At 42.5% G+C, this 12,466-nt stretch overlaps 1 protein-coding gene across 1 annotated transcript in view; it reads right to left on the minus strand.

The window, feature by feature from the left end:
• The window catches only part of UNC5D (unc-5 netrin receptor D), a 132,963-nt gene extending 130,516 nt beyond the window's left edge, over window positions 1-2,447 (minus strand). Inside the window, exon 1 of the mRNA XM_061472533.1 lies at window positions 2,199-2,447. Coding sequence (XP_061328517.1) covers window positions 2,199-2,271 — 73 coding nt within the window. The 5' untranslated portion in view covers window positions 2,272-2,447. The remainder of the gene's footprint in view (window positions 1-2,198) is intronic.
• Window positions 2,448-12,466: the final 10,019 nt, after the last annotated feature.

A 12,466-nucleotide genomic window follows, 5' to 3' on the forward strand; every position in this document is an offset into this window, starting at 1 on the left:
TTTCAAAGCCAATAATCACAGGATATAAAGCACTTTCATTTAGCTTTTAACAGCTACAAAATACATACACAGGAGTAAAACAAAGCACAAAAAAGCACAGGTTAAGAAGAAAAAAATCCTTCTTTTCACTCCATTCTATGTTTCTATGAGGCAATTCATGATTCAAAAATATTAACTTCAGCCTTGCTGATTCAAAGTAACTGTTTTCCCTTAAGTCAGCTGATTTATGGTGCCTTTTCATGCATCATCATCTCTCCTTATTTAGGACATCTCATGAGCAGCCTTGACTGCATTCGGGTGGTAAGAGAATGAAATGCCAATTTAGAAGATGCTTAGTACTTGAAAACCTTCAGGGTGCCAACCTGCGTAGAGGTAGATGCCCGCTTTGATGTGTTGCTGTGTCACAGTTGCACCTTCAAGGACTGAAAACTTCCAGAAGTAGGAGATGAGGGCACCTAGTTAGCAGCTTGTCAAATTAGGTTTAACATCCCAGTCCTGCTCAAGCACACTGACTCTCCCCTTGCTCATCAGAATGATGGGGTTACAATGAATCTGTAATCCAATGATTATGGGGAGAATTGAGGAGAATTTTCCTCTTTCATCAGCCACCAACATAATCGCTATCTCAGTAAGTTCTGTAACCACCAGACCAGTACAACACGGTCTCCTGTTTGATCTCTGATGGAGAGGATGAGACTGCTGTCAATATGACACTGAACTGGAGAGCAGGAACAAGGACTGCAGAGTTCCTGAGACAGCTGATGGTTAGAGGTGAGGCTCTTCATGCGTCAAACGCTTTGATAGCCAGCCTTTTGCTGCAGATAAGGCAGGACTCACTATCCCCTGCCCGATGCCTCTAGAAGCAAGGATTAACTAGCACAAAGATAAGGAGCCTTTGCCTGGCTGGGGGTTACTATTGATTTGTGAATTCTGAGATGTGAACTTTAAACAACTTGGAGCTTTGACTCCACATGGGGCGTACAAGAGTGCCTTCAGAGCTGTCAAAAGCTTCTCATCTACCTAAGCACTCAATATCAGCGCACATCTGATGGAAGGCACTGAAGAACTAGTCAAGTTACACATTTCCTTGTGCAGCATGTGCTGGATAACACACAGGATGTGCCTGTCTCCCCGTTTGCTTTTTCAGAGCCAGGCAAAGTTAGTCCTTGTTAATTTCTGAATTCCCAGGTTGATGAACTGTGAGTAGAAGATATTGCCTGTGTTTTCCAAACCAGCCCACTACCTTAGAAATGCTGCTTACAACGCTCATTCCTTTAGTGATGTCATGCCCAGCCTCCAATCAAATCGCCTATTATGCAGGCCAAACGGAAGATATTGTACCCCCACTAAGAAACAGCCATAGTCTTGCAGGAACTCCAACAATCTTGTATTCCACACCAAAAGACCCGAGGTTCCATCACTAATGACTGAAAAGAAAGGTGTAAACCCTTCTATCTCAGTTTTAGCCCATTTAGACATCCATCAGCAGAGTCTATAGTTACCATATGCCTCCACAGACAGCTTACCTTAGGACTTTCAAGAGCAGCAACTCCAGGCAACAGATGATTAATATGTCAGCAAAATAGTTCTCTACCTTCTCTCTCATAGGAGATGAAAGACATTTATTACCCTGTCCCTTTCCAGTCTGATGTTACAGAGATGCCAGACTGGAGAATCTAACCTCAGCTGTCCCATATTGTCATTTTAATTAAAGCCATATCCTGTAAAACACTATATGCTCCTGAAGCCCTGATAAGATCCCATTATCAGAAAGGAGCAAATTTGTGATGCTATCTGGGCCAGCCCATGATTATCTGCCAGAACAAAAGGAATGTTATTAAACAAACCCGGTTAGATCACTGTCAGTGAATAGAATGAAAACCACGCTCCGGTGAAACCCCTTCTCTCTCTGGGGTCACACCTGCAGCACGTAGTCACTGCTCTGTGCTGAAAGCTAAAGCTGAGAAAGAGAAGAATTGCTGGTTTCTGTTTCACTGTGGAAAGTTTTGTTCCTTTCCTGCAATTCGTTAGAAGGAGCAACACCAACTTTAATAACAATTAACTCCTGGGAGATGACAGGTCCTTAAGTACATTTTCAAAAGCCTCATTAAAACCCCAAAGTGACTGTATTTGTTATTCTAAATACAGCCATTACTTTATAGGACACAAGGAAGAAAGGGTTACAACGTCTCTCTTACCTTTCAGCTTTAATGATCTCCTGTGGAACAAAAGCAGTGGGAGGGAATTAACCACACTGCCTTTCTGTACCATTCTTTCACTTCTCTGACTCAGGCAAATAACGTGTCAGCCTCTTGGGGAGGATCCTGGTCTTTGTGCAGCCAGAGCAAACACTCAGCAGCTCCAGGGGAGGCAGAGAGCTGTCACAGCCCTGCATTCCCTCCGGTTTCTTGATGCTACAGACACCAAAACCAACCTCCTGTTTTCCAGTCCACACATGCACAAGGCCATATTTCTGTTCTTCCAAGCAAGCACACAGCTAATGCCGGTGCGTGTGTCCCATTCCAAAAAGCCTCATTTAGCTCCTCTGATTTCACAGCTACTAATAGGCAGGTTCTGAATCAGAAAAACCCCAAAGTACAGCCTGTCTTTCCTTCTGATTTTCAATCCCTCTGCTTGTTATTACATGAGTAGCAAGAACAGCTCCACCACACTATGCAGCTAATAAACCATCCTCCCCAGCCGAGGAACCTAAACAAAGAGCCTAAACTACTTTGGGAATGATGTTATCTGGGGTCTGCACAGATGATCACAAGCAGCTGAAGCTTCATTAGTTACCATTCATCATCTGAGCTGTATTAACTCCGCGCTCTCCCCCCACCAGGATGCAGCATTCCAACCCCATCAGGTGGCTCAATGCACGCAGCTGCCTCCTCTTCACTAGTGCAGAGGGTGCAAGAGCACTTGTGGACCCTTCACACAGCTCAGCTGGAGACCAGCAGCTCCCTGTGTTGTGGGATGACAGCGTCTCCTGCCTCTGCTATCCCAAGATAAACACCACCCTCTTCGGGGAATGCAGCCCTTCCTAACCCACATAAGGAACTATAGGACTAGCAACAGCAGTTCAATGAGTAATAAAAGGCTGCTAAGAGGAATGACTTCAGGCCCCAAATAAGTTTCAAACCGAAGTTGTAAGACGGAATACACTGTCCTGGTCAAACAGCAGATTCACGCATTTAGCTTCTCTAAAATGTATTGTTTTATCTCAAAATAAATCATGAAAGAAAAGTCAGTAAAGGCAGCTGGCTGCTGATAAAAATGATATTTGCAATGAACTAAAGGACACGAGCTGGTGTATTATATAAATTCATGACCAGTTAATAAACTGGTCTTTAAAAAGAGAGTTTTATCTTCCTCATCCATATGTATTTCGATAGGATAACAAATACAGATACAATTTTAAAGGGTTGCTATTTCTATTTGAAGTGTTTTCATATCTCATTCTAATTGCAGCAAAAGCCTTTAGTCGAGCAGGGTCTTCCATGACTGACTTCCCACTGATTTGTACTGCAGCAGCTCCACTTATTGAGGGACAGGAAGGAGATTTACAAAGATGCCTTCAGCGCCAGGACCAAGGTCTTGAGTGTCTCAGAACTGAGGTCCTAGGGGTTTCTTTCTAGAATAGGTACTGTTAGAAAGGACCTTAAGATCATCTCCTTCCAACCCCATAGAGCCTGGCTTTGACATCACCTGCACATGAGTGAAAAGGGGAATCCTCACTTCTGTGCCTTCTGGATCAGTGCTGGATCTCCTGCTCAGCCCATGATGTTTTCCTGATGCTTTTTGAAGCTTGTGGAAATAGGAAACAGCTTCAAACTAACAAACCCTGAAAACTGCTGCTGTCTTGCAGTCAACCTTGCCAATCCCCATGGCTGGGACAGCAGGAGGTCCCTTCTGAACCCACAGAGTTTGGATTGTGGGACGTATTCCAAAGAAGTTTTCTTGAGTGCCTGATAGAAGAACATTAGCATTTGCCTCCTGGAGGTTCCATGATGAATGGGAAAGGCTGCTTTTGAATTTAATCCAGGAATATTTGTACACAGTAGTTGTTGGTAGCATTTGTTCTCTAGACCGTATCTAGGAAGCAAAGATCTATTACAATGGCCCAATTCTGGCTGCAGAGATGTGGTCATTACTAAAATAAGCTTGCAAGGTGCTGTAGAAGCCTTCCAGTTCTATTTTACTTAAATTGTTTGCCATTCTTCTTGAAATTGATTTTGATCTAAATAGATATTTTGTTCAGAGAGTCTTGGCTCTGGTATCTTTTCATTCACTGAAATACGATGTTATTTGACCAATTTAACGTTTACTTCTACGGGATCTAAACAGCACATGCTTTCCAGTACCTGTCTTCCAGCCATAAACATTATCCTTCCATTTGTGTATTTTCCCTACAACGTTTGACTTCAAGTCCTATATGCACACTTCCAGTTCGTTTAGCATCCTAGTTCCTATCACTAGTACATCACATTTTGTGCTTAGTGATCAGGTAGGGAAAAGTAGGGGGAAAAAAAGAAGATGGAAACAAAAATATCTTAAGATTAGCTTGCAATGCTTGTATTTTGCAGACACTCTTAGTTTCCAAATCGTCACAAAGTATGTGTAACGCAATTTGCAAGCCAGGGCACCTGAGTTCACAGCCAGCCAGAAGCTGCATACATGCCTGGAAAGAACCTCCTTGATAGCACTGGTTGACTGCAGCCACTATGAGCTGCAGCAGCGAAAAGGGTGAATGGTCCAGGTTCCATTCCAACTTTATGTGTGAATTGTTGGCTCCAGTGGTTTCTTACATTAATGCTTTATTTCTTTTGCCCTTGCTCCTAGGTTTGTACTGTAGAGAAAACTTAAACAAGCCAAAGAAAGTGTATTTTGTTATTTCCTCAGAGGCTGCCCCTAAATAATAATCCATTTTATTGAACACAAATATTGAAATGGAATTTCCAATAGAGAAACACTTCTAGATTTCAACCAGCTTTAACCACATGCTCTTTGTCAAAATCTTCAACAAATGCTTGATATCTACCCAAGCATCAAGCATTTCTGCATATTAAACTTCAACTGCTAGGGAAAGGTGGGAATTCTGCTTGTGTACGGCTCTGAAGACACAAGTCACCTTGGATCTAGACGTTTATACAAAATACACAGCTTCCTCAAGCAAAGGAAAAGGGAAACACAGCTAAAATTCACCCCACACAGGACCATCAACCAGGATATTCAGAATAATATCTCCTCTCCCAAACAGTACCAGGGGACCTCAGCAACCTGCACCATCTGCTTTTGCAGTTGCAGTTGGCATGTGTGCACCTGGCTCCGAAAGCCAAGACAGACAAGGATTTACATGTATATCAGTAACACCACCTGCAGAGAATTGTAGAAGATGGAAATAAAGAGTTAACAGAGAGAAAAACCAGCATGGTGCTTCCTTCCTCTACCTCTTCAACTGACTGCCTCCAGGAGAGATTTGTGTGCAGGCAGTTACTTGCTCCAGGCAGGATCTCATCCTGTTGCAAGAACTGATGCTCTCATTGGATGGCTCATCCATGAAGCTGACATTTCCGAACCGTGGAACATTGTGTCACTAGCACAAGGCAGCAGTAAAATAAGCAGCTCAGCAACAACAACAATCTGCCAGCTCTGCCTGCTCTCAAAAGATCAAGGCTCTATCCCTTCCTCCTCTGTTGAAGCTGGCAAAGCCTCTCTCGGCTCCTAGCACGGGTTTCCCCAGTGAGATGCAGCTGGATGGAGCACATGGGAGGTACCAGCAGCACGCGAGGGCCAGCAGCAGTGCAGATAACTCAAACCCACTTAGCAATTCCACTATCAAAAATAAATAAATAAAGCATAAGCTCCTCCAATTCATTACTGTTTATTCATCCTCTGAGTGCACTACACACAGCTGGTAAATGGCCAATAAATCCTGCCCACCGCAGCGAGCAGGGCTCACTCGGCAGGACTGCCTTGGCAACTTTTTTGGCAACACCTCACGTCAAGCTGGTTTTGCACAGAGGAACAGAGGAGCCGCTGCTCTGGGCTGAGCTCGTGACACAATTGTTCACGATACAATTCATGCCATTTCCTTGTTGCAGGAAAGGTGTGTACCAGATGTTTTACAGCATCCTGGGGAGCTGCTATGGAGGAACTCGGAAAGAAGGGCAACTTCTTGTTGCCTTGATAGTTGTTTATGCCGAGAAATGTGAAGGCCCATAGGCCTTTTAGTATGGTTTTATGTGATTTAAGTGCTCTAGTTTAAATATAATGCCTTCAATATTAAGTATCAGGATCATTTTAATGAGCATATCCGACATGTTCAGTGTGAGACTGGTTATTGACACAAAGCATTATCTGAATGCTATTTTAAGGATGTATTTTGGCACTTGAAGTCCAGCTGTCATCCAGCTGCATGCTTCAGAAAAGTCACGGAGGATGCCAAGCTGAAGAGCCAATGTCCATATGTGAAGTCAGCCAACCCCAATATGGGATGAAGAAAGGATCAAATCAAATTCCAGCATTACTTGTCTTCTACTTATCCACCACCAGGCAACATTAGGTGTCAACTTAAACACTGCAGAATGAGGGTGAAATTTTCCTATTATTTCTCATAAAGCTCAGATGCAATTTAGTGTCAAAAAAATACCCTTTTAAATGTAGCTTCTGAATTCTTTTAAATATAAAACTCCTCAAACTATCTCTGAGAAGGCTTTCAGGAAGATAAGAACTTGATGTGAGGCAAAGCACATCAAGTGCTCAAGTCATGATTAAAAGACAACTATGGAGTAGAAATAGATGGCACGGAGTAGAAATAAGAGGTCAATTTTCATCATGACCAAGTATTAGAAGTTAGACACCATGCCTGGAGAAGAGAAAGCTGAGTGGTGACCTCATGGCAGCCTTCCAACATCTGAAGTGGGCTGGATGAGGATGCTGCAGAGGGGCTCTTCATCAGGGACTGGAGTGACAGGACAAGGGGTGATGGGTTCAGACTGAAACAGGAAAAGTTTGGGTTAGATATAAAGAAGAAGCTCTACCCTGTGAGGGTGCTGAGGCGCTGGCACAGGATGCCCGGAGAAGTGGTAAATGCTCCATCCCTGGCAGTGCTCAAGGCCAGGCTAGACAGAACCTTGGGTGACATGGTCTAGCATAAGGCATCTCTGCCCATGGTAGGGGGTTTGAACTAGATGATCTTAAGGCCCTTTCCAACCCAAACCATTCAATCATTCTATGATTCTGTAAGTGCACATTTTGCTTAATGCATTTATAAATGAATGTTTTGGCACTTACTCAGAAGAGATGCTGCACATCAGTCATTGGAGGCTTCTAATCCAGTTCTTCCCATGCTTTTTGTTTACTTAGCCATAGACATGGGCTGGTTTTTAATTGCCTTTGGTCTGTCAAGATTTAATGAACTTTAGAAGCTCACCACAGCACCAAGCCTGGAGCTTACCAGAACAACTGACACAGCTGCTTACAAAAGAGCTGCATAAACAAAGTCTAATTATGTCTAAAAAAGCCAAGTCCATAATATGGAGAAGAAGAGCAGAGAGACCGATTAACAATGCAAAACAGTATCAATAGCCAAGATTCAGAAAAGAGGGGTGAGAGAAACCTGGATGCTTGCACTTGGTACTATTACCTCTGTGATGGAGAGTCGAGAAGCAGGAACAGATGTTCTGAAAAAGTATCAATTTTATCCACTAATTTAAATGAAACCCTCTCTGGAGAGAAATTCACCAAGTCACTCGGGCTCCCGGCACCAGTTGGCTATTTAGTGAAGGAGATGACATCCAATTTTCATGAAATCCATCTTGTAACTGCTTAATAGGAGCAGATGAAAAGGGTGTGACAGTTTTAAAGCTGAAACAGAGACCCTTATCCTCAGCAATACAATAAATAATGCAAAACCCCTGGACTCCTTTCTGTCAGGGATCGCATTAATTCTTGCTGTTACCTCATCCCAAAATAGCCCAGCATTCTGGCACTCTCACAACACAGGAGATAAAGCATGCCCTGCTCATTCACACTCCCAGCAAGTGCCATGTGTTTCATTTAAAACTCTTAAATGAAACAGTAAAAGCCCATCACTAAACGTAGTTATTCTGGTAAGTTAAGAGAGCACAGATACTAAGCAGGGTTAAACAGAGCCATGTGGTGAGCACAGTACCGGCGTCAGTAAGAATCAGAGGAGGCTCCACTGATTTCTATGGAACTAAAGTCTCATTTCTTATCTCAGTGCAAAACTAACAAACCAAAATATCAACAAATTCAGGCAATGGGAAAACGTCATCAAAGTTCAGTTAATACAAGGCAGGAGTAACTGCTGTGATCCTCATCAATTCAGCTTTCCAAAACATTACATTTCAGGTAGCATTAGTAGCAATTTTCTTTCCAGCTGACTCACAGATGCAAGGAACCGGGTGATGTTATGTCAGTATAAAAGTTGAGATTAAGTCAGATCACATCTTGAGTTCATTACAGCTCATGTTCTTCCAGGATAAATATTGCTGCATTTGCTGTTAGAACCAATGCAGACAGTTTATCTTTTTAGGCACAAATGCAAACACCTAAACCCCAGTGATCATTCCAGCATAAGTAGTACAAGCCACCTGCCACTGTGTCTGTTACTAGTGCATGGAAGACACATGAATTATTGTTTTACTGGTCTCTTAAGCCACACATTTCTACTGCCTCTCAAAGGAAAAGAAGTAGCAGTTAGCCACTTCTAAGTCAAGACAGAACCCTGAGATCACCCTGTAAGTAGTCCGTAACAGTGAGCGGGCTGCTCTTTGATTGCTCAGCATCTCATGTTAATAAAGCGCAATCACAAGATTATAATCATGAGTGAGAATGGATGCTAATTCTTCACCTACCATCAAACTACTTTTCTTCTATGAGAAAGAGATGAATTGCAAAAAGCCAAGTGTTTCCAGGGTTTGAAAACCACAATTCCCTGAGAAAATCAAACTTCAGAATAAGAATCCATTTAGCTAGAGTTGAAGGGTAAGACAAAGTGAAACAGTTGAACGACATGAAGGAGAGGGACAGGATCTTACCAGCCAGGAGGTCTAGCCAGCCAGAATTCCAGCTTTTAGGATCTGCATATACATTAAATGTATAATGTAACATGTATAGAGCAAAATCTTTAATCTTGATGTATCAGCACTCAGTGTTTGCTCATCTGGTACTGCCTTTTGCACCGGAGCATTTTGTGCAAGTTTCATCTTCCGTTGAATGCAGGTGTGATGCTATATGAAGTGATAATGAAAAGAGAGGCATAAAACCACAGGAGCAAGACCTGTTCACTCTGTACATGACCTTATACCCACCCTTTAATCCTCTTTCTCCCCAAAAGATTTGATTTCTACCTGTTCCATTCCACTGCAATGAAAACAAAAGAATTAAAACTAACCCTATGCACTGGCACATCACCTTGTAGAAATAATCCCATTAAACTTTGATGAGAACAGCTTGTTGACAGCCACTTGGAGCATCAAGGCTATGCTTTGGAGTGAAGATGGGCATTTGGGGTCATTCTTGCACTGTTTTTTCCCTGTTCCACATGAATGCATATAACCCTTTCGGGAATGTCAAACCCTGTCAAAACAAAGGCATGTAGATTTTGGAGAAAAGTTATGTGAGCAAGTAGGACAAAACTGCTAAAGAGTAAGGATAAGAAAAGGAAATTCAGTTTGTGTTATAAAATGGAGTCGGAAAGAAGACATGGATTTTGTAAGGTGTATTTATACATACACATGCATAGTCACTCGTTTCCTATTCATGGTAACTTATGTCTGGGTGCACTCCCAGGAACTGAAGTCATAATTCTCACTATGATTACTGTAATGCTGTTGCAAAAAAGCCAGCAGCAGAAGATAATTCTTCCTACACCATCCAAATTCCTGGGGCCCAGATCTCCTTAGAAGCTGGATCACACCACAGTCATACATCCATTTTTCCTTCCTCTTACTGCTTTACCTGTTTCCTTTGGCCTCTTTCCACCTCTTTCATTTGTGTTTATAAGGAGTGAGCAAGCTTGTTGAGGCTTTCCAAAGTTGGGCTTCATGCTTTCTAAAGCATTTGTGTTCTGTGCCTCTGATCAAAACTCATTTTTAAAGGGCCAGTCCAGCTCAGCAATATGCAATACTGACTTTGTAGGTGTGTACCTAAATCACCCTGAACTAGGGAAACAAAGCTGGGCACCAAGAAACTTCTATTAATACCCTAGTGCTATGGCTCAGGCAGCAGACTCAGCATCCTGCCTAGGGCCCAATTTTACTCTTGAATGCATAGACAGCAAAAGGGAGCTGCAAGCTGAGAAGTTTGGGGTTGGGAAGAAAGAAGAAACATGAAGGTCTTTCTACTCTTTCCCTTGCCTCGCTCTATTCTTCCTGCCCACTTCTTTTGCAGCATGGATATGACACAATAGATTTATCCAGCCTGCCCCCCACTCAGTGTATTTTAACCCTTCCATGGTGCTACATTAGAATAACCCAGTGTGTTGCTCGGGTCCCCTGGAAAGAATTGCTCCAGTGCAGGATGGATGCTGCAGACATGGGAAAAAGTCTACAAACAGCATCATAAATCCAAGTCTGGAGGCCAAGGTTGATAGCTGGGGAGCTCCAAATGGAATCCTTCAGGGTTTATTCACCTCTAGACTTGGAGAGTAGTCATGAAATCAGAATTTCACTTTGGAAATCAGCTACATAATTTTCCCAAGTCTAATGTTAGAATCATAGAATAGTTAGGGTTGCAAAGGACCTTAAGATCATCCAGTTCCAACCCCCCTGCCATGGGCAGGGACACCTCACACTAAACCATATCACCAAAGGCCTCGTCCAACCTGGTCTTAAAAAGTTAGGTTCCTGAATTCTTAGTTACACAGGAATGAATCCTATAGCCAGCACACTGATAATTACTAAAGGTAGTATCAACCAGGAACGTTACTGAGAAAGGGTTTTTTTCCCTAACTGCTCTCCTCAAAGGAATAAATCACTTTCCCATTCCATTCATCTGACCAAAAGAAACCCTTAACCCTAGTAAAATCTCCCCTGCTCAAACTTGAGATATGGTGGCATGGTTAATGAGGATTTTTGGGTAGAAAGGGAAAACGGGATTTGGAGTACTGCTACTTGCTCTGGGTCCACAGCAGAGGGAAAAACACAGCCTATGCTTTTTAGAGCTGCCTATTTGGCATCATTAACTACGCCTGACTTCCTGCAGACGCTCTCACCAAAACTGACTGAGATGATACATATTTCCCTATCATGAAAGTGTCAATATAGTAAAGTTCCATGAGGCAGCTTTTGATAGCAGACAAGCTGATTCATAAATTTTGCAGTAGCTATCATGACAATTAAAACCAGTGTGGAATAATTCAAAGGCATGAGAACTTGGGACTTTGTTCCTGGATAGTATAAAGAAAAGTGCCCCAGGAGATGCTTCTGACACCAGCAGGTGCTTTCACTGCCATGAGCATCTGTGGCATATTAAACATATTCTATGAGGATGCTAATGCTTAACAGCCCGCAAAAGACATTTTTTTCCAGGGTTTTATAAGTCTGGATTGTAAATTAAAACCATCATAGGAGGTAACATGCAGTAAACCCATGAACACCTCTATATATCAGATGGAGTCAATGATGGGCTATGGTCTTGTTTCTCATATATCATGAACAGTTACATCTATCAAAAGGCAAATTCTTCACAGAAAGTAGAAAAATTGTGTCTTGTTGGGACATTCCAAATGTTTCAACTTGCCACCTTTGCTCTGTCAAATTAATCATGTAGGGGCAAACAGACACTGTGATGGGAAATGGTCAGAGGATGCTCCAAGAATCACTTCCTATTGAAACAAGGTGCAGAGGTGGATTGGTCCATATCTAGGCTCCAGCTGGGCAGGAGTCAGGCCAGCATATGGAGCAGCACTCCTGGGTCACACAATCTACCCACAGAACATGGTCAGAGAGCAAGAAGCAGCTACTGAAAGAGTTGACAGTGAACAACAAAGCAACGGGTCCTGGATAAAAGCGATCAAGGCCTCATCACCTTCCCGGCTTCTTTCTGATGGGAGCACCTCAGAACAAACTCTGAAGAGCAGCAGCATCATATCATTGATTTAGAAATCTCTGCCTGATTTTAACCTAACAGGACAAAAAGGCTTGAAATTTCATAGTGAAAAACACTTGAAAAGATCAAGTGCTGAAAACCCTTTATCAAACACAACCATTTCCTAAGGAAAACCCCCAAATATTCAGGAGAATCTTCGCCAGGTTGGACATTCTACCTATTACAGACCAAAGGAATCTTTCAGTTCTTACATTCCCTTCAGCTTGTACAGCTTTGCCTCTATAACTTTTAAACCCCTGAAAGAACATAAAGTTAAAATTTTCATGGCATTTCAGCAGAATCTCTTTGAATTTTGCAGTAGATCTCAATTTAGCCTCCAGTAAAGCCT

The sequence above is a fragment of the Pezoporus flaviventris genome, unplaced genomic scaffold, assembly GCF_033815535.1.
Source record: "Pezoporus flaviventris isolate CSIRO_AGI_PZ_B2104156 unplaced genomic scaffold, CSIRO_AGI_Pfla_v1 ptg000071l, whole genome shotgun sequence".
NCBI classification, from domain to species: domain Eukaryota; kingdom Metazoa; phylum Chordata; class Aves; order Psittaciformes; family Psittacidae; genus Pezoporus; species Pezoporus flaviventris.